We start from the raw sequence: 27,877 nt of genomic DNA, 5'->3' as shown, positions 1-27,877 counted from the left end.
AACATAACAATATTCCTTGGACTGAACCAGTCTAGAGGAGTGCTGTGTTGTTAAAGGTAAAGAACGACATGGTGGTGGTGTGATACAGTGAAGCAGAGGGGTCTGGTTATCCATCCATCCATTTACCATACCGTTTATCCTACACTGGGTCGTGGAGAGCCTGGAGCCTATCCCAGGGACTCTGAGCACAAGCAGGGGACACCCAGGACGGGGTGCCAACCCATCGCAGGGCACAATCACACACTACAGACAATCTGGAAATGCCGATCAGCCTACAGTGTATGTCTTTGGACATGGTAGATGGTAGACGGATACAGAAATCTGCATGTTCTTATTGCTGAAATATACTAGTGCAGTGTCAGGATAGGGAAAAGATTCAGATAAAACATGCTCTATTCATTTAAATGTGGCTTGTCTGAATATAATTCCCAGTCACATTTCAAAATGTTATCGCACCAAATCTTCTTCAATATTTCTAGTGAAATGAAACAAAAGAGGAGATCTAGTGGCCCTGCATTTTCTTGGGGACATCCTGCTCTGAGTCATTCATCGCTTTGTCCTCCTGAGTCATGGTGTCGTTGCTTGTGGTTCCTCAGGCTGACGTTGTGACTGAACGACTCTCCGCATTGCTCACACGTGAAAGGTTTCTCTCCAGTGTGGACCCGCATGTGGGAAGTGAGGTTTACCATCTGGTTGAAGGAACGCTCACACACTTGGCATTTGAAAGGCTGTTCTCCAGAGTGGATGAGCTTATGCCTCTTCAGCCTGTACGCATCCTTAAAGCTCTTCTTACATACGTCACACACATTTTTTTGTGAACCTCTATGGGACCGGACATGTCTGTTACGTTTATGAATGTTGGAAAACCTTTTTGGACAATCTGGACAGCGGTATGGTTGACTTTCTTTAGGATGAGTCTGCTCGTGTTCCAGTTTTGCAGACTTGGTTTTGAAGACCTTCAGACAGAATTTACACGGGTGATCGTAATCCGAATGGAGCTGAGTGCGGTGCAACTTTAAGCCGGCCTCGGAGAGGAACCTTTTCCCGCACTCTGGACAGACGATAAATTTGATTTTATGTTCACATACATGCTCTTTTTTTGCTGTAAAAAACTTGCCACAGTCCTGACACAGTGTATAGAAAGGTTTGGCTCCGTGCTCCTGTTCAGCATGTTTCTGAAACCCGGCGACGTCATCAAACCGAACAGGAAGTGTTTCAATATTACGTGTTTGAATGTCGTCACCTGCACCGCACCGAGCGCAGCAGAACACTTTTTTGTGTCCGTGAACAGAACAGGAGAGCGAGGCCTCGGTCCCACATGGTATACACCACACCACAAGGTTTCCCTGACCGTCCTCCTTTAAAGTTTCCTCATTGGACACATCGGAGTCTGTGGCCTCTTCATCTAAACCTGGCTCCCACTCATCTGAACTGTCTTTACTTTTAGACTTCCTCTTTCGTTTCTTTTTCACTTCCTCTTCCTGCAGACTTGCTTCTTCATCATCACTAGATAAATATGACCCGTCCTTTTCGATAAACACCTGCTCACTGCACTCGTTATCTGACGACACGATCTGAACCACAACCTGCAGGATCACAGAAAGCCTTCGTTAACAACACTTGGGGATCATGTGGAAAAAAATTATTTAATTACACATGGTTTTCAATGTTAAGTGCTTTCGCAAACAGTGCGGATACATGTAGCTGCTCGCATTAACACACACCTCCTTATCATCTTCACACTTCAGTGTATGTTCTGACCCATTAATGAACGTCTGTGCAGGTTCGGCTGAGGCTGGGTGACTCTTCAAATCGCTGTCGTGGCCACAACTCTGGCAGTCCTGCATGACTGGAAAAAAAAAAAAAAAAAAAACCCAACAACCTCTGTTTAATGCATGAACATCATAATCTCAACTTACTGTGTTTATGCAAAATGATCAGATATTCTTCCTACCTTTAAGCCATGAGCTTTTTTCCACCTCAGAACATGTTGTGACTGGAGTAGGTGAACTTTCTCTTTTAGGAGACGTCTTTCAAATCAAGAACAAACATTTCTGTACTGTTAATGCGAATATAAATTTTCCATTTGCCTCGAAGTTGATGTCCTGACCTCCAGGGGGCGATGAAGTATAGCTACAGGGTCCTTAATTTTCATTAATACTTTGATATATTACTGGACATCACAAAAAATGACCACAACCAATTGATTTATTTATAGTCAGTAGACTATTTGGCTGGTCACTTATCAAAAAACTAAATCATGAGCCTATTATTTAAACAGTTGGGTTATGTTTGGAGGGGTCCATGACTTAGTTCACAGTTAAAGAGGTCCCTGACTATACCGAGTTTGAGAACCCCTGATAAAACATGCAGAACCAAACAATCGTGTATTGCCTTTCAATATATTGATGCACGAGTAGATTCTTATGGATCCTTTTCTTGCCCTCCTGCCCACGTTTGACCTCAAGCAGTTCATCGACCCAGCAACTCATAAGGCCGGCAAACAGCTCGACCTCATCCTCACATGTAACTGCACCACACCACATCATCTTATTACTCCTCTCCACACATTTCTTTATCCAGGTTTCTATTTCTCTCCCCTCACCGTCTCCACCGTCAATCTCCTTTCGTCTTCGCTCCCTTACCCCTCACACTTATCCTCCACTGTCACCACCTCACTTCCCTCTCATAGCCACCTCTCCTCACTGGACTCCTCACAACACAACAGACATGCTATGTTCCACTCTAACATCTTCTCGACAGCATCTGCACCCAAACTTCCAGGCCAGCTCGGCGGCTGAAAGGAAATGGCGTAAATCAAACAATCCGACTGACCTAACCGATTACCAAACACTTCTCTCGTCTTTCTCCAATAGCATGTCTACCGCCAAAGCCATATACTACCAGGAGAAGATTAGCAGCTCTCCCAAAACCCATACTCTCTTCACAACCTTTTCTTCTCTTCTCTGTCCCCCTCCTCCTCCTTCCCCTACATCTCTCACTGCAGACGACTTCGACCACTTTCTTTTCCAACAAGGTTACATCAATCAGGAACCAGTTCTCCACCCCAGACACCCACCATCTCCATGTAACTCTCAACTTCCTTGTCTCAGAGACTCATGTCTCAAAACTCCTCCTCTCTAGCCATCCCACAACCTGTCCTCTAGACCCAATCCCTTCTCAACTTCTTCAGTCCATCTCTCCCACACTATTACCTGCACTCAAACACATCTTTAACACATCCCTCTCCACCGGCACATACCTACCTCATTTAAGCAGGCCCAGGTTACCCCTGTATCTATATCTATAGATATAGATTAGTGTTGAAACGTTACTCTGCTGTTATAAACTGAGCCAAATAAAAGTAAACACTTAGTATTTACTGCAGACTGGTGACAAAAGCAGTTGACATGTTTACCTCACAAGCAAGCGACAGTAACTCTGCTTTTAACTCCCTCTCACAGTCCTCCTGCTTGAAGTGTTGTATAAACATCACAGGAACAGCAGTTTTCTTCAGATACCGTCGTATCTTCCCCTCATCTGCTCTAAAATCGTCTGGTGTGAAATGTTGACTGCACAGCCTCATCTGTCTGACACAGTGAAGGGGTAAAGTGATGTCCTGATGAACAGAGAGCAGCCACAGCTTCAGGCGCTCAGGATCATTCACTGGGAATCTGTGAAAGGTCAGCCTTTCATCTGGCGGACTCGGGAATGCACTTTTGCGTACTCTCGCTGATTTCTCAAGGTTCTGGCATCCAGGAAACGCACACTTTAACACCATTTTTGCAAAATAAACTGTAACGAACGACACTTGCATACACCGGCCCTCTTCCTCGGCTATTTAACAGTGCAGCACGTCCTGCTTCTTCTTCTTTTTGTTTTAATGGCGGTTGGCAAACCAACTAAAGATGCATTACCGCCACCTACTGGACTGGATTATGGGCAGTAGGTTGGCAGAAAAAATAAAATAAAATGGGGGAAAAAATAAATAATAATAATAATAATAATAATAATAATAATAATAATAATAATAATAATAATACCAAAACAATAATACATAAATAAAAGAAAATAGAGAGATAAATAACTATATTCTAGATATTCCTACTAGATTACTAAAGTTATCCCAGTATTTGTGCAGCACTTCCGGATTCGGTTGTATCGCGAGAACGACGGGTCTTGCGTCATCACGACACGCATGCGTAGTGGCTCTCTCTTGAACGCGCGTCGGAGATCTATGCGGAAGTGAAGATAATTTGTGAATAAAGTTTTTTTTTTCCAATTGAGGCATGTATTTTTAATTTATTTATTTTTTATTTTCAAAATTACAAATCGAACCAACATGGCAACGTGCAAAAAAAAATTAAATTAAAATAAAAGTACAGTTTAGGACTGAGCAAAGACAAAATACGCAAGCAAGGTGCAAATAAATACAAGCATACAGGTCATTAACATAAAGAAACTAAAATAAAATTACAGCACGATTGAATGGACAAATAAATACATTATACAAGAAAGAAAACAAACAAACAAGACAATCCACTGTAACCTCTGATTGGGGTCCAATTAAATGATCAGACTGACATAAGTGTATGGAGTAAATTGGCTTTCCTAGATTTCATTACTTTGAGTGAATCCAAATAAAGAGACAGCGCTTTCAGAAAAACAATGAAATCCATCCATCCATCCATCTTCTATACCGCTTATCCTTTTCAGGGTCACGGGGAAACCTGGAGCCTATCCCAGGGAGCATCAGGCACAAGGCGGGGTACACCCTGGATAGGGTGCCAATCCATCGCAGGGCACAATCACACACACATTCACACACCCATTCATACACTACGGACACTTTGGACATGCCAATCAGCCTACCATGCATGTCTTTGGACTGGGGGAGGAAACCGGAGTACCCGGAGGAAATCCCCGCAGCACGGGGAGAACATGCAAACTCCACACACACAGGGCCACGGTGGGAATCGAACCCCCGACCCTAGAGGTGTGAGGTGAACGTGCTAACCAGTAATCCACAGTGCGCCCAAAACAATGAAATGTGGGGTATTTTTTTAAATGTACATTTATGTAGAAATAATTTAGCTACAATTATTTGGTTATTATATAAAAATTCCAGCTTTCTGTCCTCCCATTATAAAACCCAGTTTAATCTTATCATATATCAAGGCCGGTATAGTAATATCCAACTGTAATCGAGGTAGAGAGCATAAAACTTTCAATTTTTTATTGAAAACAGGTCATCTCATACATTAGAGCACGATCATTATGATATTATACAGTTTACAATTTAATTTAAATAACCTTGTTTTATTGAACAATATGTCATGTACAAACAACACGGCAGCAATCATACATCACTGGAATATAATAGTAAGATCAGGTGCAGTAGTGCATTACATGGAAAAAGAAAAATAAATAAGTAAATAAAAAAAACCCCAAATAAACATAAATGTAAAAAAAAAAAGCTAGGGTTTATTTTCCAAATCATATTCTTCTATTATAGCAAAATGGTTTTGTTTTTTTTTAATAGTTGCATTTTTACTTTTCATTATTTTAAGGGCATTTGTATAGGTAAGAAACTCTGTGAAATACACAAAACCTAGGATTCACTTTTAAATATTATCTAATTTAAATAACTGAACAAGTGCAGGTTGTCAGATTTTAAATCCAAATAATAGTAAAGGACTATTAATACTAATAAGGACATTGTACTTTATAAATTTAATAATAATAATATGTATACTTAGTATTACCATCTCAACCATCATTATAATAACTAGTAAAGGGCCTAATAATAATAATAATAATAATAATAATAATAATAATAATAATAAATATAGCTGCAAGTAGAAATTACGGTTAAAAACCCACCTCTTCTGTGAATACTTCACTAACCCCTAACTTGTCCTCTAACTTACGGTAGCCCTTACGGTTCAAATGTTATTAGCATAACAGTGCAAATTTGAGCTGTTGGTGGCATTAAAGGGTTTGAGTTAGAAACTCCAAATTTGCAGTGGTAACATTTCAGATTGTACCCTATCTGTGTGCCAAATTTCATAACTTTCCTATGTATAGTTCTATGGGCTGCCATGGACTCAAGAGCAGATTAAGATGAAGAAGCAGAATAATAATAACACTAACAATTACAATAGGTGCCTATGCACATGCGATGCTTGGCCCCTAATAATAATAATAATAATAATAATAATAAAAGAAGAAATAAAAGACTAACTGAAATAATGCATAATATAAAAAACGAATAATAAACTACTCTGTTGTACAGTACTCATTCTCCATTGTCACTGTCTATTGCCCAAGCACATTCTCAGTTTTTTTTGTTGTTTTTTTTACTTACTGTGAGCTCAGTGTGCATTTGCAAAATGCTTGTTTTTTTTTCATCATTTTTATACTTACCCTTCCACCAAACCCCCTTTCTCTATATTTCTCACATTACCTGCCATTCTTACAGAATGCAACGACAGGTGTATCTCCATTTAAGCTCGCTATGGGATGGAAAATGCAGCTTAAATGGACTATTCTTCCAACACAGAAGGAGAGCAAGCAGAAGGGAGCACATGAGAGAGTCACTGCACATCAGAGCAAGAAAAACAAGTGTGACGGCAGGCCGGCGGCTGGCGCACAAAAGGGAATGAGCGCTCCTCCCATGACTGCCGCTATGGTACTGAAGAGACAGCTCCGCTTCAGCACCACCAATGTTTTGGACAGCCGGAAAATTGTTATACAAGACACCGAGGCACTAAAAGCCCAATATGCACATGTGGAGACCATGTCTGATTTAGGAAGCCAAACCATGTTCCAAATGCTGGACTTCAATTCACTGATCCTCTTGTGGTCAACCCATGTACATACATCTTAAGCGATGGAAAGGGGTGGTCACTCATGCCAGATAATGCAAACATTCCAGTTAAGGTACTAGTTAAATCATCAGCATCGAATCAGGTAGAAATGTGAACCTGAAATGTGTGCAAAAGTGTGTAGAAAGTGTGAAACTGTGAAAAATTATTACATGTCAGTTCTTTCTGAAGGGATTTGATTAAAAAAAAAAAAAAAAAAGGGATTCCCAAAATTTTGGGCAAACGACCCCAAATAGACATCATACATTTTCTCCAAACCCCAAGCCTTGACCACCCTACACTTTAATAACTCCAGATATACAATTTCAAGACTACTGTAAAGTTTGAACATTTTTAATACGTTAGTAACCTACATATGTCTAACATGAGTGACTAAAAACCAAAGGAATATTCCTTGACTGACTCTTACCAGTCTAGTGGAAGTGTTGTGTTGTTAATGATTTCATACATAGTGATGATAAAATCACCGACGAGCTCCGTTTCTCTTTAAATCTTTCCGTCATCGTGATTATTGCCATGAACTGTGTCTCAAATATAAAACTTGATCTGTTCTTAGCGTCAAAAGTATTTCCTAATCTAGAAAACCCAGATGACTTATACACAAAACAGAGATTTTAGTAAGTTTCTAATAGGAAAACCACGGTTAGTCTTAACACTTAATAACAGTATAGAATAGAAGATACTGTAAGCACATGTTTGAGACACATTGCGAGTTTGTTTCCTGGAGGTAGGTGGATGGGGAAATATGCCAGTTTCTGGTAAAAAGGCTTGTGCAATTGTGTTCATTCATTTGTGCAATTAATTAATAAAACAAAAGATGAGTTTCTACCATGAAGCAAGGTGACTGTCCTTACTGTTTGATAGAGTACTCTTCATGAATAAACATTTTCATGTTGGTACACAGTACATAGGTCAGGGTCTAAAAATATGATTAAGTTAGTGTAGGGATAGCAAACAGAGCTGCTTTCAAAATGTATCGCATGGTCTGCAGATAGAAAAAGTCAGACTGATCTTCAGTTTCTTTGGGATTTCCGTAGAGATATACTGTTCCTGTTTAGAGCCTGGACCAAAGTCATAACAGTTATGGAACCTCTACCTGTGTATTCATCACCGTATTCTCTACATCATTTAGCACTTCTTTCTCTTGAGTCAAACTCGAGTCATGGTGTCGTTGCTTGTGGTTCTTCAGGCTGACGTTGTGACTGAACGACTCTCCGCATTGCTCACACTTGAAAGGTTTCTCTCCAGTGTGGACCCGCATGTGGGAAGTGAGGTTTAAGATCTGGTTGAAGGAACGCTCACACACTTGGCATTTGAAAGGCTTTTCTCCAGAGTGGATGAGCTTATGCCTCCTCAGCCTGTTAATATCCCTGAAGCCTTTCTCACAAACATCACACACATATTTATGTGGACCTCGGTGGGATACGACATGGTTATTGCGTTTGTGAATGCTGCTAAACTTCTCTGGACAATCTGGACAGCGGTATGGTTGACTTTCTTTAGGATGAGTCTGCTCGTGTTCCAGTTTCGCAGACTTGGTTTTGAAGACCTTCAGACAGTATTTACACGGGTGATCGTAATCCGAATGGAGCTGAGTGTGGTGCGTCTTTAGACCGCCCTCGGTGAGGAACCTTTTCCCGCACTCTGGACAGACGATAAATTTGATTTTATGTTCACATACATGCTCTTTTTTTGCTGTAACAAACTTGCCACAGTCCTGACACAGTATATAGAAAGGTTTGGCTCCGTGCTCCTGTTCAGCATGTTTCTGAAACCCGGCGACGTCATCAAACCGAACAGGAAGTGTTTCAATATTACGTGTTTGAATGTCGTCACCTGCACCGCACCGAGCGCAGCAGAACACCTTTTTGTGTCGAAGGACAGAACAGGAGAGCGAGGCCTCAGTCCCACATTGTGTACACCACACTACAAGGTTTCCCTGACCGTCCTCCTTTAAAGCTGTGAACAGATCTTCATCCATGGACACATCGGAGTCTGTGGCCTCTTCATCTAAACCTGGCTCCCACTCATCTGAACTGTCCTTACTTTTAGACTTCCTCTTTCGTTTCTTTTTCACTTCCTCCTCCTGCAGACTTGCTTCTTCATCATCACTAGATAAATATGACCCGTCCTCTTCGATAAACACCTGCCCACTGCACTCGTTATCTGACGACACGATCTGAACCACAACCTGCAGGATCACAGAAAGCCTTCGTTAACAACACTTGGGGATCATGTGAAAAAAATAATTTAATTACACACGGTTTTCAATTTTAACGGTCTTTAATATAATTTCTTCTACAAACAGATGGACTCATTATGATGCTTTTGCTGAAGTGTAGCTGATCGCATTAATAAATACACACCTCGTCATCATCTTCACGCTTCAGTGCATGTTCTTCCTCTTTATGAAAGGTCTGTGCAGGTTCAGCTGAAGGCGGGTGACTCCTCCAGTCTCTGTGGTGTCCACAACTCTGGCAGTCCTGTGTGACTGAAAACAGCCTCTCGTTGCCCTCAATGGTAATACAGCACTCTTTCTGACAACGCCAGCAGAACTGGAAAAGCTCCAGCAGACACTGTGTGTTTACCATCACCTCATGACTCCTGGAAAAAAAAATAAGGACTGATTTTCTCCACCATTTCTATTACAGTGCCTTGGATAGGTATTCACCTTAAACTGAACTTTTTCAAAAATTTATGTACTATATCCTGGAACTGCAACAGACCCGATTCGGATTAAATGTCATGAATCTACACTCAAATAGTCCATAATATGAAGTGAGAAGAAAATCAATGCTTGCAAATAAAAAATGGTCTAAAGTGTAACTACATATATCGCTGTGGAAACCTCTACAGGTTGCCATTAGAAGTCATGTAGTTAGGTGAATGGAGTCAATTTGTGTGCAATTTAAGGACTAGAGGATCTCAGTATAAATACACCTGTTCCTGGAATGCACAATATTTTGATGGAGAACCTAAGCAATCAGGATCAGGCAGAGCAATGAGCTGTCAACATAAATCCAGCAAAAAAAAAAAGTCATACAGAGCAATATTAAATCCCTTATACATATAAAAATGGAAAGAATATGGCACAATAGTGACTCTGCCTAGAGGAGTCTGTCTACCAAAGTTCAGTGACTGGGTGAGAAGGGCAATAGTCAGAGAAGCAAAAGAGAGGCCAAGGGTAACTCTGAAGAAGCTGGAGTTATCCACAGTTCAGATGTGAGAAGGTGTTCACCAGGACTGTCATTGCTCAGATACTCCACAAAGCTTATGGAAGAGTTGTGAGAACTGAAACAAAAGAAATTCAGGTTCGCCAAAAGGTATGTTGGAGGCTCAGCAGACACGGAAAAACGTTCTCTGGTCTGATGAGACCAAAACCGAACATTTTAGCCTTGGCACAAAGTGCTACGGTTGGCAGAAACCCAACACTGCTTAGCATCCTGAGAACACCATCCCTGCCGTGAAGCATGGTGGTGGTAGTGTAACGTTGTGAGGGGAGGAGGGTGTGCTTTTCATCAGCAGGAACTAAGAAACTAGAGCCAAATACAAGGTAATCCTAGAAGAAAACCTGTTCCAGTCTTCAAGTTCTGACCCAGAGGGGTGAATACGTACACAGCCAACAAATGACTGCCATTTTGTTTCATTATTTGTGTCACAATTTTAAAAGATACACAGTGGAATTGTTTCTTACCTAAAAAAGTTAGAGCCTTGAGGAGTCTGAAGGCTCTTGACTGCTGCAAAATAAAAATTACAAAATTAATCCATGAGCACTTCATGTGTTAAAGAAAAATGGCAACATGACTAATCAGAAGTTCCTCCTACCTTTAAGCCATGAGTTCTCCTCCACCTCAGAACATACTGAGACTGGATTTGGTGCAATTCTTTTTCCAGAGGACACCTTAACAAAAATCAAGAACAAACATTACAGTTACAATCGAAATAATTCAACCCCCATTGCAAATCAGGTTTATTGGCATTGCTCTCATCACAATAAATCTGAATAAATCCGACAAACATTCAACCACTCTTTCGTTGGATTTCTTGCTAACGAGAATCTAGGATGTACGCGTGGACAGATAGAGGGCCAAATCTGAGAACCACCACTTTTACATTTACGGCATTTGTCAGACTCCCTTATCCAGAGTGACTTATGTTTATTTAATTTATACAACGGAGCAGTTAGGAGTTAAGAGTCTTGCTCAAGAGCCCAGCAATGGAAGCTTGGCAGTGTTGGGATTTGAACTCATGACCTTTGAACTCACAAATTGTCTTAACCAAAGCACATAGTGGCTGAAGCATAAAAAGGAACAGTTTGCAGGAAAACGCACAACAAACCATAGCTGCTTCCAATTATCCCTACTACCCTACCATACTGTAGCTGGAAAAGTAGCGACGCCAAAGGAGTAGTATGTCCAAATTCTTAATACCCAGAGGTCCTACTGCTTCTGGTGAGATTCTGCATTATGGAACCAACGGACACTGTGCTATCCCATAAGGCAACGGGCAGAAGGCAGCACGTCTGCGCTTTTTAAGTGTAAGTGCTATAGGTATTAAACGTCGTTTCTTATAGTCTCCGCTGTGCTGTACTACCAAACGTTGTAAGCATCATATAAATCATTTTACCATGAGGACGGTGCAGGTGCTCTAATCTGACAGGTTCTTTAAGTTTTAGCCGTTAATAGTTCAGATTAATTTAGTTTATTGATTTATAAAGCACATTAAAAACCAACAGATGTTGAAACCAAAGTGCTGCACAAGAAATATAAAACAGAATTAAAACAAATTTAAAGAGTAAACAAAAACTAAAAAAATGTACACAATCAATTAAAACATAAAGAATACAAATAGGTCTTCAAAGAGGATTTAAACACAGAAACGGAAAGGGAAGATCTGATGTGAAGAGGAAGACTATTCCAAAGCCTAGGAGCAGCCACCGAGAAAGCCTGGTCAACTTTAGGCTTAAAACGTGAACGAGGAACCGAGAGTGGTAACTGACTGGATGATCGAAGGTGTCTTGAAGCAATGTACGGGGTGAGAAGATCACAAATATACTGCGGAGCAAGTCCATGCAAAACTTTAAAAACAAAAAGCTACATTTTTAAGAATCAAATCAGCATGGAACTTGACCGGTAACCAGTGAAGAGAAGTGAGAACAGGTGTAACGTGCTCACGGTTTTTAGAGTCAGACAGTCATGTGGCTGCAGCATTTTGTACCATATTATGGCGTTGAAGGTCACATGACAATGCCATCATGGTGGATGTAGTGGGTGCTTCTCATTTCTTACTTGTGCATCCTCATTTCCTTTCCTCGCTTCCTTTCATTGCATCCTAGCTCAGGTGTTCCTAAATTTTTCAGGTCAAGGCCCCCCAAATGGCATTAACATTTGACTGAGGCCCCCCTTTTGCAAGATGTCTTTAAAACACATTAAAAATACAGACTTCTGAATATATCCCGCTTTTTTATTAATAATTACATCTTTACATTACATTAGGAATTGATTGTGTGTGTGTCTGTGTGTGTGTGTGTGGTTGTCTGAGAGTGAGAAAGAGAAATCATACATTTATTTATTTTTTTCACACCAAATTGTTGAGGCCCCCCGGGCGCCCCCCTGGCGGCCCCCACTTTGAAAACCACTGTCCTAGCTCCACCCCCTTAGGAAGCGAGGAGGGAGGAATCGAAGCAATTCAAATGGAAAACCGTCACTCTCTCGATCACCACGTCAAACTAAGCGACGTCGATTAATGATGACTGTGCGCAGATGGATGACGTCACCGCATTTCCGGGATGTGCTGTTATGTTGTTGGAGTTTGATTAATAACATTCAAAATTCACTGATGGTATGTGAAATGTCTGAGTTATTCAACAATGATTTAATGAACCAATACATAATTAACACATCTTTTGTGCAGCTTCGCATATCCAAACATGCAAGGATCAATTAACGACAATGCTCATGCAAGCGTATTATTACTATTTAATTATATTTCCCACAAAATTCACATCATCAAAGGACTTTTAGTTTGTAATTGTGGCAGATGTAAAGGAGAAGGGAATAAATCTGTGTATCCTCGCTCCTAGCTCCTCTGGAAGCTTCTTCAATCTTCGTCCTTCAAAAATGGCGGGTGTTCTGGCGCACCCTGATGACGTAATATTACCGCGCAGGGATTGACTACTTCTGTTTACCAATAGTTTTTCCACGTGAAACGTTTCTATTTCACGAAGCGAGTATTGTGTGATACAGGCTAACGTGTTCCCAAAGTAAATAAACTGAACCACATAAAAGTAAACACGATGTTTGCAGAGGAAACGCTGCAACTTTACCTGAGCTTGAGTTTTATTGAGAGTCTGAGAGGGTCTTCTGCCTGGCTTTCGTTTTGTCTGGAAAATAGTCGGAATTGCTGTTTTCTTTAAAACCTTTTTTGGCGGACATCCCAATAATTCCGCCTTCAGATCCCTCTGATAGTCGTCAGGACTGAAGTGCTGGCTGCACACCCGTAAAGACGCGTATTTCCTCTCGGTTTTAGTCCCATCCCTGCCGATAGCCGCTAACCATTTACTGCACAGCTCCAAGTCTTTTTCAGGGAAACGGTGAATAACAACGCCTTCAACTTTCTCCTGATTGCGTTTCCCACAGCCGGGGACACTACACCTCCACGACATGTTTCAGCTGGACCAGTATAACCCAGTTTTCCCACACTCACATGCAGGCAGGGTTGCCAATTCCATCAAAAATAAAAACCTTCCAGTCCAAAGTCTGTTTTAAAAACGTGAAAAACTACTATTACACTAACTCTACTCATTTCTGAGTTTTAAATCCATCTTTTACTCACCATTTGTCTTTCCGTGACTTCTTTTCTGATTGTGTGATGCGGTATAATACAGGGAAGTTTACTTCCTTTGTTTTCCATATTTGACCCTTTCTATGCACTTAACACCTCAGGCAGTTTTTATATATCAATTACTTAATTAATTTGCTAATTAAAATAATTAAATGGGGGCACGGTGGCTTAGTGGTTAGCAGAAGGTTGGAGGTTCGATTCCGGCCACAGAGTACCAGGTACTCCGGTTTCCTCCCCCAGTCCAAAGACATGCAATGTAGGCTGATTGGCGTGTCCAAAAGTGTCTGGTGTGTGAATGTGTGTGCGCGATTGTGCCCTGCGATGGATTGGTACCCTGTCCAGGGTGTACTCCGCCTTCCGCCTTGTGCTCCCTAAGATAGGCTCCAGGTTCTCCATGACCCTGTAAGGATAAGCGGTACAGAAAATGGATGGATGGATGGATGAATGGAAAATAATTAGATAACAAGCACCTATGGGTGTGCTGATCAGGTGTCCACATACTTTTGGACATGTACAGGCCCTGCTGGGGGGGAAGAACAACAAAAACCATCATAGAAATTCTAATGGTTTCCACTACAAATACCACTACAAACCATCAGCTAACCATTAAAGCCATTACCAGTCCTTAAATGGTATCAGAGACCAATAGGGACCATTACAGTTTCCAGTAAAACCAATTAAATTCCCATTAAAACCAATACATCTTCTATAAGGGTTTCTATTGTTTTGGATTTTTATTTTTTTTTCAGTAGGGGGGGTGTCCCAAAATTCTCCCTACATAGGAGACATTAACACTTTTTTTTTTCCAGCTCGTTTTTAAGAATGCAACTGGCAAAAGAAGAACGTATTGAAATAATTCTAATGGCTGGATAGAAAAGATGTCACAATTAGAAATTGCTTAAAAATGTTTGATTTATTTAAGTGTCTTACAAAATCACTGCAGCAGTGCTCATGAATAAACATTCAGTCATGTTGGTACACAGTACACAGGCCATGCTATATAAATACCATTAAGTTAGTACAGGGATAGCAAACAGAGCTGCTTTCAAAATTATGACATGGTCTGCAGATAGAAAAAGTCAGACTGATCTTCAGTTTCTTTGGGATTTCTGTAGAGATATACTGTTCCTGTTTAGAGCCTGGAACAAAGTCATAGCAGTTATGGAACCTCTACCTGTGTATTCATCACCGTATTCTCTACATCATTTAGCACTTCTTTCTCTTGAGTCAAACTCGGGTCATGGTGTCGTTGCTTGTGGTTCTTCAGGCTGATGTTGTGACTGAACGACTCTCCGCATTGCTCACACGTAAAAGGCCTCTCTCCAGTGTGGACCCGCATGTGGGCACCAAGGTTTTCCATTCGGTTGAAGGACCGCTCACACACTTGGCATTTGAAAGGCTTTTCTCCAGAGTGGATGAGCTTATGCCTCCTCAGCCTGTTAATATCCCTGAAGCCTTTCTCACAAACATCACAGACATATTTATGAGGACCTCGGTGGGACTTTACATGGTTATTGCGTTTGTGAATGTTGTCAAACTTCTCTGGACAATCTGGACAGCGGTATGGTTGACTTTCTTTAGGATGAGTCTGCTCGTGTTCCAGTTTCGCAGACTTGGTTTTGAAGACCTTCAGACAGTATTTACACGGGTGATCGTAATCCGAATGGAGCTGAGTGTGGTGCGTCTTTAGACCGCCCTCGGTGAGGAACCTTTTCCCGCACTCTGGACAGACGATAAATTTGATTTTATGTTCACATACATGCTCTTTTTTTGCTGTAACAAACTTGCCACAGTCCTGACACAGTATATAGAAAGGTTTGGCTCCGTGCTCCTGTTCAGCATGTTTCTGAAACCCGGCGACGTCATCAAACCGAACAGGAAGTGTTTCAATATTACGTGTTTGAATGTCGTCACCTGCACCGCACCGAGCGCAGCAGAACACCTTTTTGTGTCGAAGGACAGAACAGGAGAGCGAGGCCTCGGTCCCACATTGTGTACACCACACCACAAGGTTTCCCTGACCGTCCTCCTTTAAAGCTGTGAACAGATCTTCATCCATGGACACATCGGAGTCTGTGGCCTCTTCATCTAAATGCAGTTCTTGCTCATCTGAACTGTCCTGCCCCTTAGATTTCCTCTTTTTCCTCTTAATTTCCTCTTCCTGCAGACTTGCTTCTTCTTCATCATCACTAGATAAATAAGACCCGTCCTTTCCAGCGAACACTTGGTCATGGCTCTGCTTACTGCACTTGTTACCTGAAGACCCAGTCTGAATCACAACCTGCAGGATAGAAAGATGTTTTCATCAACCAAAATGTTTTAGTCCACGGTGCTCAACCCTGTCCCGTTTTAATACGTATTTATGATGTGGAACTGCTTCTGCACTTAATGACATTTAGAGTAGCTGATTACATAAATACACACCTCTTCGTGCTTCCGTGTATGTTCTACCTCTTTATGAAAGGTCTGTGCAGGTTCGGCTGAAGGCGGGTGACTCCTCCAGTCTCTGTGGTGTCCACAACTCTGGCAGTCCTGTGTGACTGAAAATAGCCTCTCGTTGCCCTCAATGGTAATACAGCACTCTTTCTGACAACGCCAGCAGAACTGGAAAAGCTCCAGCAGACACTGTGTGTTCACAATCACCTCACGACTCCTGGAATCGTACACAGGTACACGAGACACTTTCAATAAACTCGCAGCATAAAAACCAAGAGAATAAAAAGCTGGAGAACTTAAAATGACATGGGTTGCTTACTTAAAAATGTTAGATCCTTGAGGAGTCTGAAGGCTTTTAATAGCTGTGGGGGGGATAAAATATTAAAAACTATCCAGTTCAGTCCAAGTACGCAAATGTATTGCATTCAACAAGCTTTGAACTTAATCCTCTACCTTTAAGCCATGACATCTCTTCCAACTCAGAACATGTTGAGAGTGGAGTCGGTGCGTTTTCTTTTTCAGATGACGCCTTTAAAAAACAAATATAATACATCTGTAATAAAAAGTAACAAGTGGATAGTTTCTGTTCTGAAATCAGCTGAGCTGCATTGTAACATACATGAGACACACATAAATGCGACCGCATTACAACAACTGAATTCTGTATTAATGCTCCAATTTGAAAAACGTCGTTCTGCCCGTTATTTTGCTCAGCACCCAAAGCTTATTGCTAACAGACAGCTGTGTGAATTGTTTATTACGAATGTTATTGATAATATACTTTATGATACTGTAATGTTTTGTGTGTTTGTCACCAGTTTATATTTTAAGTCACTGTAGTTCACGTGCCCTCCTGCGGCTTATTGCTTTACTCATTGTCATGAAAAATATAACACCAAGTCATGAACAAATCATCAGTTGTTTGTGTTATTTAATGCAACATTAATCCTTCCGTTCCAGCAGGATGACCAAATTGGTCCAACTGACACCATGCTTACAAAACACGTGCTTTGGTTATGCTTTAGGGAAAACTGAAGGAACAAACTTTTCTTTCAATAAACGTCTTGGTGGACGATCTACAGTATCTTGATAGTCCTCTGGAGTTAAACATTAACCCTGACATTTGAACTCTAGATACACTGTACAGCTAAAAGTTTGTGGACACCTGACCATCACACCCATATGTGCTTGCTGAACAACAAATTCCAGATCAATTCCTCTCTCTGCGGTTATAATAAGCTCCACTCCTCTGGGAAGGCGGTATGGATTTGTGTTCATTCAGCTACAAGAGCATCAGTGAGGTCAGGTACTGATGTTGAACTGGTGAGGAGGCTCTAGTTCCAGTTCATCCCAAAGGTGTTCAGTGGTGTTGAGGTCAGTGCTCTGTGCAGGACACTTGAGATCTTCCACTCCATCCTTGACGCACCATGTCTTCATGGAGCTTGCTTTGTGCACAGGGGCGTTGTCGTGCAGGAACAGGTTTGGGCCTCTTCTTTCTTCCAATGAAGAAAAATTGCAATGCTACAGCATATAAAGACATTTTATACAATTGTGTGCTTCCAACTTTGTGGAAAAACCACATACGGGTGTGATGGACAGGTTTCCACAAACTTCCGTCGATATAGCGTATTGTCAGATGTTGTTCTTGATAAACAGTGATAGAAAACATCCCTTGTGATTATGAACTGCTAAACAAACACACACACAGCTCTATTCTGGTGCGTCAGGTTATACTCTGCATTGTCACCGGTAAACATGTCTTCATAGATAAAGCTCGGTGGAGATCTCAGTGAGGAAATGTCATTTATCAGTGTGTGGTGTTGAAACTTGAAGCATTCTTGTATGATTTATTTTCAGAGAGAATAAAATATTTAAACAGCGGTAAATAATGCTTTTTAAACCATGACTCAGAACACCTTCATTAAGCTGGCTTTGTGTGCATTAAAGCAAAACATTATGACCGACTTGAATTTTTAAAATGGCGGGTGCTCTGGCGCGGTTTGACGACGTGTTATTGCCGCGCGGGAATTTATGCTTTCTGTTTACTGTAACGTTCGGGTTCGATTTGAAACCATAAAAATAATCCTGATAGTTAAATATTAATGAACACTATAATATTGCTGTACTGCACACAATGTAGATAAAGTGTCCCCTGAATAAAATGAGCCATATAAAAATAAACAACTCATGTATGTGTGTATATAACAAGAGAAAATAAAAGAGCTGCTTTACCTGAGGTTGAGTTTTATTGAGAGTCTGAGAGGGTCTTCTGCCTGGCTTTCGTTTTGTCTGGAAAATAGTCGGAATTGCCGTTTTCTTTAAAACCTTTTTTGGCGGACATCCCAGTAATTCCGCCTTCAGATCCCTCTGATAGTCGTCAGGACTGAAGTGCTGGCTGCACACCCGTAAAGACGCGTATTTCCTCTCGGTTTGAGTCCCATCCCTGCCGATAGCCGCTAACCATTTACTGCACAGCTCCAAGTCTTTTTCAGGGAAACGGTGAATAACCACGTCTTTAGCTTTGGCCTGATTGCGTTTCCCACAGCCGGGGACACTACACCTCCAAGACATGCTTCAGCTGCGGGGTTTCAACTGAGAATTAGTTTAAAATCTGACAAAAACAATTAGGTGATTCTTTCTCCACATGAAGCTTTCTTCTTCTCTGTGCTGGTAGAAAGCATCGTGACTACTGCCCTCTAGTGTAAGGGTGCTTTCACACAGGTGTAACAGAGGTTCTCAAACCTTTCTCTAATCACCTGCTGGGGGGAAAAAAAACAATAGAAACTCTAGTATTATCAAATAGTATTTGTATTGGTTTTAATGGTCTCTACTGATCATTTGTTGCCTTCTATTGGTGACATGTTATGTAGTTTTAGTAGTTTAAGTAGTTCTAGCAACAAGCTAACTGGCTAACATTAGCGATAAGTATAACGTTGATGATTACCTTCTCAAAACAACGATTAGTATGGTCAGTGTTATAAACTTAACCAAGTACTGTGTCTGTATATCAACAGATCTAAAGCCAATACTGCTACAAACACATTTAAAATTAGAGAAGGGGGACTTTATACTGAACTGTTCACAGTGTGAGCGGCCATGTTGATTTGATGTCACTCAGTAAATGGGGAAAGAACTGGTAGATGAGGAGACTACCCATAATTATCGAGTTGGAATTGCATTCACAGTGTTTTTTCTGTGGTTTTTACTGGTTATTGATGGGGAATTACCATTGCAACTTCACTACGACCTCACCTTGAATTCACCTTTAACTCTATAGTTGAACCACCATAAGTTATCAAGACCACAAGATGTGTCTAAATGGGTTGAAATGGGGAAGGCTCAATGAGTAAAAAATAATTAAAATTGTATTCAATATTATTCCACCCATTTAACCATTAGATTCCAAATTTCACAAATTTTACGTAGTGCACCTTTAACATTAAAATAAATTCCATGAACCCACTCAGTACAGTGCAGACAAACATGCTTTAAATGTGTACAACAAAATTTTGTCTACTAATTAGAGCCAAATTTTCCTGAAATTTCCACCAACAAAACACATTAGGCCCAAGTTGACAATATTTCTACCCCAGTTCTGAGTTACTGAGGTTTAGATGAGGCATTCAATTCAATGAAGCAATGAAACAGGCTAATAACTATACATAACACAATAATAAATATAATAACTTGCTGCTAGCTAATGGTGGGTTGTGATTTCTAAAACATAATAATAATTATTATAACAAGTAACCAAATTTTTTTTCATGTATTTTTTTTTAATGTATCCTAGTTTTGACTACATTATTTCTCTGTACTGCATTAATTCTCTCCCCAAATTGTTTATTTTTTCTGTATAACATGCAGATGCATTTACTTGCAGCATTACATTTCCAAACTGGCCTTACACACAAATTTAAAGCTTGTTCTATGCACGCTTTGATAAATGAGACCTCATGACGCTGACACGGAAGAAAACAAGCTCTGCTTCCACCAACAATGAAGACACCAAAATGATCATTCTGACTGAAAGTTAATTTTATACATTCTGTTTTGATAATTGTGCATACATGACAAGCAATATTAAGTAATCAGTGTTAGAATATGATAGAAAAAGTCACATAGTCTTTTTATGTTTTATGGGTGAAAACATAACATCATTAATGCAAGTTTTTTCAAATTAAAATTTAAATGTTATTGCTCACTGGGTGCACGGTGACTTAGTGGTTAGCACGTTCTTCTCACACCTCCAGGGTCCTGGGTCCGAGTCCCGCCGGGGCCATGTGTGTGTGGAGTTTGCATGTTCTCCCCATGCTGCGGGGGTTTCCTCCGGGTACTCCGGTTTCCTCCCCCAGTCCAAAGACATGCATGGTAGGTTGATTGGCGTGTCTAAAGTGTCCGTAGTGTATGAATGGGTGTGTGATTGTGTGCCCTGTGATGGACTGGCATCCTGTCCAGGGTGTACCCCGCCTTGTGTCCCATGCTCCCTTCGATAGGCTCCAGGTTCCTTTTGTGACCCTGAAAAGGATAAAGCGGTAGAAGATGGATGGATGGTTATTGCTCACACGCAACTATACACAGTATGACGTGCAGTGAAATTTACACACAGCAGACCAGAATTTATTTGTATACATTTAGTAAATGGAAAAGTATTTAAAATAGTATAAAAATATAATGTAAGTATATAAAGATAGGTGGCAACAGCAGTCTGACTGTAATTGGGATAAAGTGCAAATTTTGCGGTTGTTTTGTGTAGTATAATGCTGTGCAACATTAAGCTGAGGTAGTAGTATTGAAACTGCCCACATATACTGTATAATAAATGTTTATAAATACAGGGTAATACAGGATAAAGTGGTTACTGAAGATGAAAGAATAGAAGATGTATTAAAGGAATGTAGATGGTGTGGGTGTTGTGTGGGTGTGGTGTTGGACTGATCCCCTAAATGAGGCTTTAGCCACTATGAAAGAAAGTGAAGTCAAAGGTTTGGATGGTTCATGAAAATAACACCTTCTGATTAATCATAAGAGCTAACACTAAAATATATTACTGCTATATTTGCTGCTCAGTGACGGTGTATGTGGATGGACATTATAACTGTTTTTCAAAAGTGAAACAAAAAAAAAATCTGTAAATGTTGAGTGTTGAGTGTACATGTTAAACACTGTTTACCAGTATCAACATCTTTTCCTGACAATGGTCAAATCAATTTACTGAAATCAAATTATCAAATCAATAATATATACATATACAAATTAGCATTTTATATACTTAGTAACAACACTGTACTTGCCACTTGGGGTGGCTGTGGCGCAGGTGGTAGAGTGGGTTATCCACTAATCGTAGGGTTGGTGGTTCGATTCCCGGCCCACATGACTCCACATGCCAAAGTGTCCTTTGGCAAGACACTGAACACGATGGCAAGTTAGCGCCTTGCATGGCAGCTCTGCTACCACTGTTTGTGAGTGTGTGTGTGCGCGAATGGGTGAATGAGACACAGTGTAAAGCGCTTTGGATAAAAGCGCTATATAAGTGTACCACTTCCACCCAGCTGTATCTACTGGGTATGCTCTGGCTCCAAGGACTCTCCGAATTTGGCAAGATGGTGACTCTGAATTCGTCCCAAGGGTTCAAAATGCACAATGGAGGTTAATGGCACCATGCTGTTCACTTATATACACAGACATGTTTATAAGTAAGTAAGTAAATCAGTCAATAAATAAAAGTTTAAAGTTTGACTCTCTTATTACTGAAGCTTTTAAGGGAAAACATAAGTTTGAATGAGTTAGATAGTATTTGTAAGAAACCATTAATATCCCTACATATAACAGGGTTAATTGTGTTAGGTGTTGCTTAAATATATCTGCCATGCTAAAATTATCTGGTTAGCTTACACCGATATAAACCAATCAGCCATAACATTAGAACCACTGACAGGTGAAGAGAATCACACTGATTATCTCATTACAGTGGGACCTGTACAGAGGGTGGGATATATTTATTAGGCAGCATGAGAACAGTCAGATCTCGATGTTGATGTGTTAGAAGCAGGAAAAATGGATAAGCGTAAGGATCTGAGCAGCTTTGATATACAGTCAGTGATGACCCTTGACATCTGGTAAATTCGATGGACAAATAAAAAAAAAGTCATAAAAATTTGTGCTTACAAAGTTACTCAATAATTTTAAAAACTGTGAAACAGAATGGAAATATGTTACTGGGAATAGAACTGTTTTTGTGTGAAAATGCTGGAATTTTTAGCATCTAACAGTGCAGGAGTTGGTTTTTGGTAAGAAAGAAGTATTTGCCCTTTTCTAAAATTATTTGTTTTGTTTTCAAAAACAAGTTGCTAGTCTACCCTGTAAACCATAATAGTTGTTGTTGTTGTTGTTGGTAGCAGTAGTATTACTTTTCATTTATTATAATAATGAATTACTGACGTTTAAATGTTATTTGATACGTTTGTGTCAAAAAGAGGCGAATCAGGCTCACTGCAGTTAAAACACTAGTTATTTAATGAGAAAGTCAGATAAACAGATAGTTACACAGAGAACATTAGCACTAGTGGAATTAACAATAGAAGCTAATTAACTAAATCAAATGAATAAAAAAAAAAAAACAGGATATACATCTTTCCATGAACAGTATAGCTTCACAAGCAAAATGGTATGTGTGAGGTAAAGTTTTAATTTTTAGAAAAATTCCATTGCTATACTTTAATTTGATTCAAGTTTAAATGATTACCAAAACAAAGTAAGAGATTAAATCTTGAACAACAACATTAATGAATAAACACAATGCATTTTATTAACTGAACAAAACCTGCGGTTTTCAGATATGTTCATAATTCCTTCATTACATATTACCTGGCCATATTTAATCTAATGAATTCAGATTTTACCAGTAACAGCATGTTTAATTTTACTGAACCCTGCTCTTGCATACCCCGTTACAGCATTAACTCTTTCCTGTGATTCAGGATGAATGTTGTTCAGCTCTCTTACTTTCTGAGCAAGGACATCTCTTCCAGTTTCTTCAGCTCAAGGGTTCAAGAAGTCGAGACACTGAACAATGAAAGCAGAATCTGACTTTAAAGCAATCTTAGACAGTTTTATGATGATGGTGTAGGCTTCTTCCACCAGCTCAGCTTTTTCCTTTTCATTCTTAGTCAGTTCTTCTTTCAGTCTCTTCTCCATGCTTGTCTTCTCCTCTTCCTGTTTCTTGCTGCTTTCATATTGTTTTTTTAAATCATCATATGTCACCGTAATCTCTTCACTGCGTGTAACATATTTCTTGTCCTCTCTGACATGTTTATTGTAGTGACATTTACCTGTACATACAGTACAGTGGTAATTTTTCACGACTTCACACCAGACAGGACTCCAGGCGCGCCAGCAGTTATACTCATGACAGTTCTCCTTACAGACAGAGCAAGTGGTGGCCTTTCTGTCCCACCATGAAGCATTTTCAATGGGAACTTTTTCTTTGTAATTCTTGGTGACTGTAAAAGTAAAGTTTTCATTTATCTTTATCTTTTCTCGGATTTCCTCAAGGACTTTCTGAATCTGAATCAGTTCTTCACGTTTGCGCTCTACAAAGCCAATGTGGAATTGTAGATTAGAAATACAGGCTTCAAGTCGTTTGGACTCTTTCAGAACATTTTCAGTCTGCTCTAAGCTTTTTCTGTTCTCTTCTTTCAGTGAGGCAAAAAAACATTTAAACTGTCCTCTGTTTGTTCCCAAGCTGTCTGGAGAACTCTGTTATATCCTGGGATCCTCTTCATAGTTTGATGATTGTTGAATAAGAAACGCTCAGGTTCATTTTCTTCATCTTTCCTGCAGGGAATCGCCGCTTTCTTGATGGTATTAAGAGCATTTGTTGGAGGCAGTCCATCTGAGTGAGTGATAAAAATGACAATGTTGTTCTCAATATCTTTACCAAATAAGGACAAAACTGCATCAAAGATGTACTGCTGTCTGTCAGAGAGTAAATTCTCAGATGCCTTCACTACCAGACACACTGCATCGATTTCTTTCACTCCAGAATCATTGTGAAACAGTTTGTACAGATTCTCAGCGATCTGTTTATCATATTCTCTTCCCCTGGTGTCTCCATAACCTGGAGTGTCAATGATGGTAAGACAGATTGGGTTGTCTTGAGCAAAGACCTCATACACAGTGATTTCAGTTGTTTGACTTTTTGACTGATCTGACGTGTGATTATCTCCTTCCTCTTCTGTAATCTCAAACCACACTTTATCTGTAAACTTCACCCTGAGTATATAATTTACCATGGCATTGATCAGAGTAGTTTTGCCTGTTCTAGTTTCTCCTACCAGCAGTAGGATTTTGTTTTGCATTTTGACGTCTCGCTGTCCAAATGTCCATTTTCTCACTGAGCCGTTTTCATCAAGATTACTTCTGGTTGTGAGGAGACGATATCGTCGAGGTCGATTTTCACTGATTAATTTACTTTTCCTGATTACATCACATACAGTCTGTGATGAGTCTTGAAATCTGTTGAATTTATAGGACCTATATAGGGTCAGAATGTTGTGCTTTCAAAGATCCATAATCATTTTAAAACGTGTGATATAGGATGCAAAATATATTACTGACAGTGCAATTTAATTTTCAGTATCTAACAGTACAGAAAGCTGTTTCTTCCGAAAGAAAGGAGCATTTGTCCTTTTCTGAAATAACATTTTTAGTGTAAAACAGTTTGTTCACGTACCCTGTAGCCATAATCCTGGTTAGTTAGTGGTAGATGACACAAATGTCTCAGAAGTTTCCTGAACAGCTGAATGACCTGTTAAAGAAATTTAGAAGTTTTATTAAAATAAAGATGTGGAGAATCTGCACATTTATCAGTGCTGGAAATGACATCGACTTAATTGGGATTATACCTTCTGTTTTGTTTTTTTGTTTGCAGCCGAAGACTACGATACCCAGAATGCAATGTGCCTACAATGATCAACCAATCCAGACCTCTGAGTGAGACACGTGACTTATCTTAAAAAAAATTTAATTTAAATTTGATCCCAGTGATATTAATACTGTATGGCAGGATTGGTTGATAGTAGATTACTGTATGTCTTAGATGATTAAAATAACACACTTTTGCCATCACCTCCTACACTGCTGTCTGACATCAACCAAGGATGCAATATAATAGTGAAAATAATACTGAAATGAATATAAAATCCAGATCTCATGGTGATTTTATTTAGTATATTTCCTTATCAACCCCCTAAAAATAAATACTGGCTACACCACAGGGGCTCAAGTCAAACAACAACAACAACAACAACAACAACAACAACAATAATAATAACAGATTGGCACCCTGTCCAGGGTGTACCCCGCCTTGTGCCCAATACTCCCTGGGATAGTCTCCAGGTTTCCCCGTGACCCTGAAAAGGATAAGCCGTATAGAAGATGGATGGATGGATGGATGGATGGATGGATGGATAATAATAATAATAATATGTTGTAATTCCAGACACACTGATCACAACTCACTTAAGGCCAAATATTTTCTGCTTTTTATGCACCTTATCCACTTTTACTTAAATACCTTTTAAAACCAAATAAACTTTTTTACTTAAGCGGTACTATAACTTACTGATTTATAGGTTTTATTTACTCTACTAGTAGATGTGCATAACAGTAAATATTAGTGTAAATGTGAATGAGTTTGAGTTTAACGTACCTGTGTTGTAGAAATCAGTCAAAGGAAGAAAGGTGTGTGAAGCTATAATATCTCTGTTATGACAATGTTAACAGGAAGAGTTTCTTTATCACCTGATGAGAGTCATAAGGGAGGATTAAAGACCAGCCAATGAAAATGACTGAGAAAGCTGTATCTAGTCATAACATCATATGAAAGGTTATGTCTAGGACTTTAAATTCTCTGCATCCTTCAACACAGCACTCCAAATAGCTTGAGACTCAGGTTTGTCAGCAGTGTTTGGGAATGAATCTCATCCCTCCCAGCTTGTTTTGTGTTTGAAACAAACCACGCATTTTATACTTATATTCTAAAACATCACGTGGTTTCCAGGAACACGTCTCCTTTCCCATATAGTGGTGAAGGGAATTGCGACTCGTTTCAGTGAGTCGGAGCTTTCAACTCCTCTCCCAAAAAAATAGCAGTCTATTTTCATTCCCAAAGGGGTGTAATAAAACTTATAAAGCTTACTGAACATAGGTCCGTGTATATATTATTAAAACTATAGATTATTACACCTGTACACTGTAATCATTTATAATCCCATTTTCCTTTTGATGATAGGATCCAAGTCTGGTTCCTATCAAGGTTTCTTCTTCATGTTGTCACAGGGACTTCTGTTATAGAGTACTTTTGCAAGTTGATGATTCATGGCCAAAAACCACACTGTAAGCATATGGATTAAACTATAATTTTATGATGAAACATATTCTAATATCAATAATTTTAGAGATTATCAGCGATCTCGCCATCATATACTTTATCCTGTTAAAATTCCGACGGCGCGCCTGTGCGCTGTCGCGACTTTATGAGAAAATCTATGCTATCAGCTTCTGTGTGTACAAAGGTACTCATTTCTTTGGAAATCTGAGATTATTGTGATTCGATTGATATAAACCGTTTTGAGATACAATCACAAGAGCAGCTACAATCAACATTTCTGTCAGACCACCGACATACAAACAAACATTTACGAAACGGAGGCAACTCACCTCATATGAAGCCTTACAATAATCCACTGATCCATAACATCCTGACAAAAACAGTCTTGTTCCACTGGCACCGGTCCAGAACAGGGGTGTTTAATCTGATCTGGAAAGGTACTGTGTACGTGCAGGTTTTCATTCCAGCGAACCAGAAGACATACCTGAGTCTATTGAAACCCAAGATCAACTGATTAAACAGGTTGAATCCTGCTTGGTTTGGAATGAAAACCTGCACCCATACTGGCCCTTTGCTGATAAAATTGGACACCCCTGGTCCAAACAATCCAATTATATAAAAATATTTAGTCCATCTTTCAAAAGAGACCAAAGCCATGCGTGTACTCCAAATGGTTCAAGAATAGTGTTAATTTTACTTTGGGTATGTCTTGGCTAGGCATTTAAGGCTAATTTTACACAAGCTTTACGTTATGAGAATATACAGAAAAAACACACTAACAAGATTCTTAAGGGTTTGATTATATTTACAGACATCTCCTGTATCACACCACACAAGAACTAGAAAATTACAGCCAAAAGCAGCACAGTGTGGAGTTCTTTTCCTGCTGTGGGGGCTAGTGGCTAATTCTTTTGACTGCTGAAGTGCAACCATTTTACATCATCGACTTTGCAGTGCGCATGTCACGTAATGGCGTTCTCCGTAGGTTAAAATATGTGTTAAATATGAAGGATCTTTAAAGTAATGAAAATATTTCATTTGCTTCTAATGACGTATTTTATTAAGAGAGCGCATTTACTGCAAGTTAGATTTCCATGTCACAGGAATCTAAGATTATGCCTTATGCCCATCAGATTGCCCGTCATGCCTTCCAGCCTGTTTTACCATTAACTTCTATTAACTATTATTAACTTTTAGTTCTGTGCTGCTATGAGCTAGAAAGTGTGGTTTGCGGCAGAGTCAGGCACCTGGAGAGTCCAAAATGAACACACACACTGACAGATATGAGTGTTCACAGAGACTTCCCCATTTATTCATTCAA

At 39.8% G+C, this 27,877-nt stretch overlaps 2 protein-coding genes and 1 pseudogene across 2 annotated transcripts; all 3 read right to left on the bottom strand.

The window, feature by feature from the left end:
- Positions 1-358: 358 nt before the first annotated feature.
- Positions 359-5,024, bottom strand: LOC128610467 (zinc finger protein 660-like). Its single transcript, XM_053629803.1, has 4 exons — positions 3,419-5,024; positions 1,955-2,030; positions 1,725-1,849; positions 359-1,586 (listed from the first exon to the last, which is right to left on the bottom strand). The coding sequence occupies exons 1-4, from the start codon at positions 3,815-3,817 to the stop codon at positions 543-545; spliced, it is 1,644 nt and encodes a 547-aa protein (XP_053485778.1). The 5' UTR covers positions 3,818-5,024; the 3' UTR covers positions 359-542.
- A 1,466-nt stretch (positions 5,025-6,490) lies between these two features.
- LOC128610464 (zinc finger protein 774-like) lies at positions 6,491-14,151 on the bottom strand. The gene is made up of 5 exons (XM_053629801.1): positions 13,213-14,151; positions 10,713-10,788; positions 10,582-10,624; positions 9,254-9,491; positions 6,491-9,078 (listed from the first exon to the last, which is right to left on the bottom strand). The coding sequence occupies exons 1-5, from the start codon at positions 13,549-13,551 to the stop codon at positions 7,969-7,971; spliced, it is 1,806 nt and encodes a 601-aa protein (XP_053485776.1). The 5' UTR covers positions 13,552-14,151; the 3' UTR covers positions 6,491-7,968.
- An 8,505-nt stretch (positions 14,152-22,656) lies between these two features.
- LOC128610469 (uncharacterized) lies at positions 22,657-26,235 on the bottom strand (annotated as a pseudogene).
- Between the last annotated feature and the right edge of the window lie 1,642 nt (positions 26,236-27,877).

Source organism: Ictalurus furcatus, chromosome 7, assembly GCF_023375685.1.
Source record: "Ictalurus furcatus strain D&B chromosome 7, Billie_1.0, whole genome shotgun sequence".
NCBI classification, from domain to species: Eukaryota; Metazoa; Chordata; class Actinopteri; order Siluriformes; family Ictaluridae; genus Ictalurus; species Ictalurus furcatus.
Note: the sequence above shows the minus strand (reverse complement) of the source record. Positions and strands in the feature narration are given on the sequence as shown.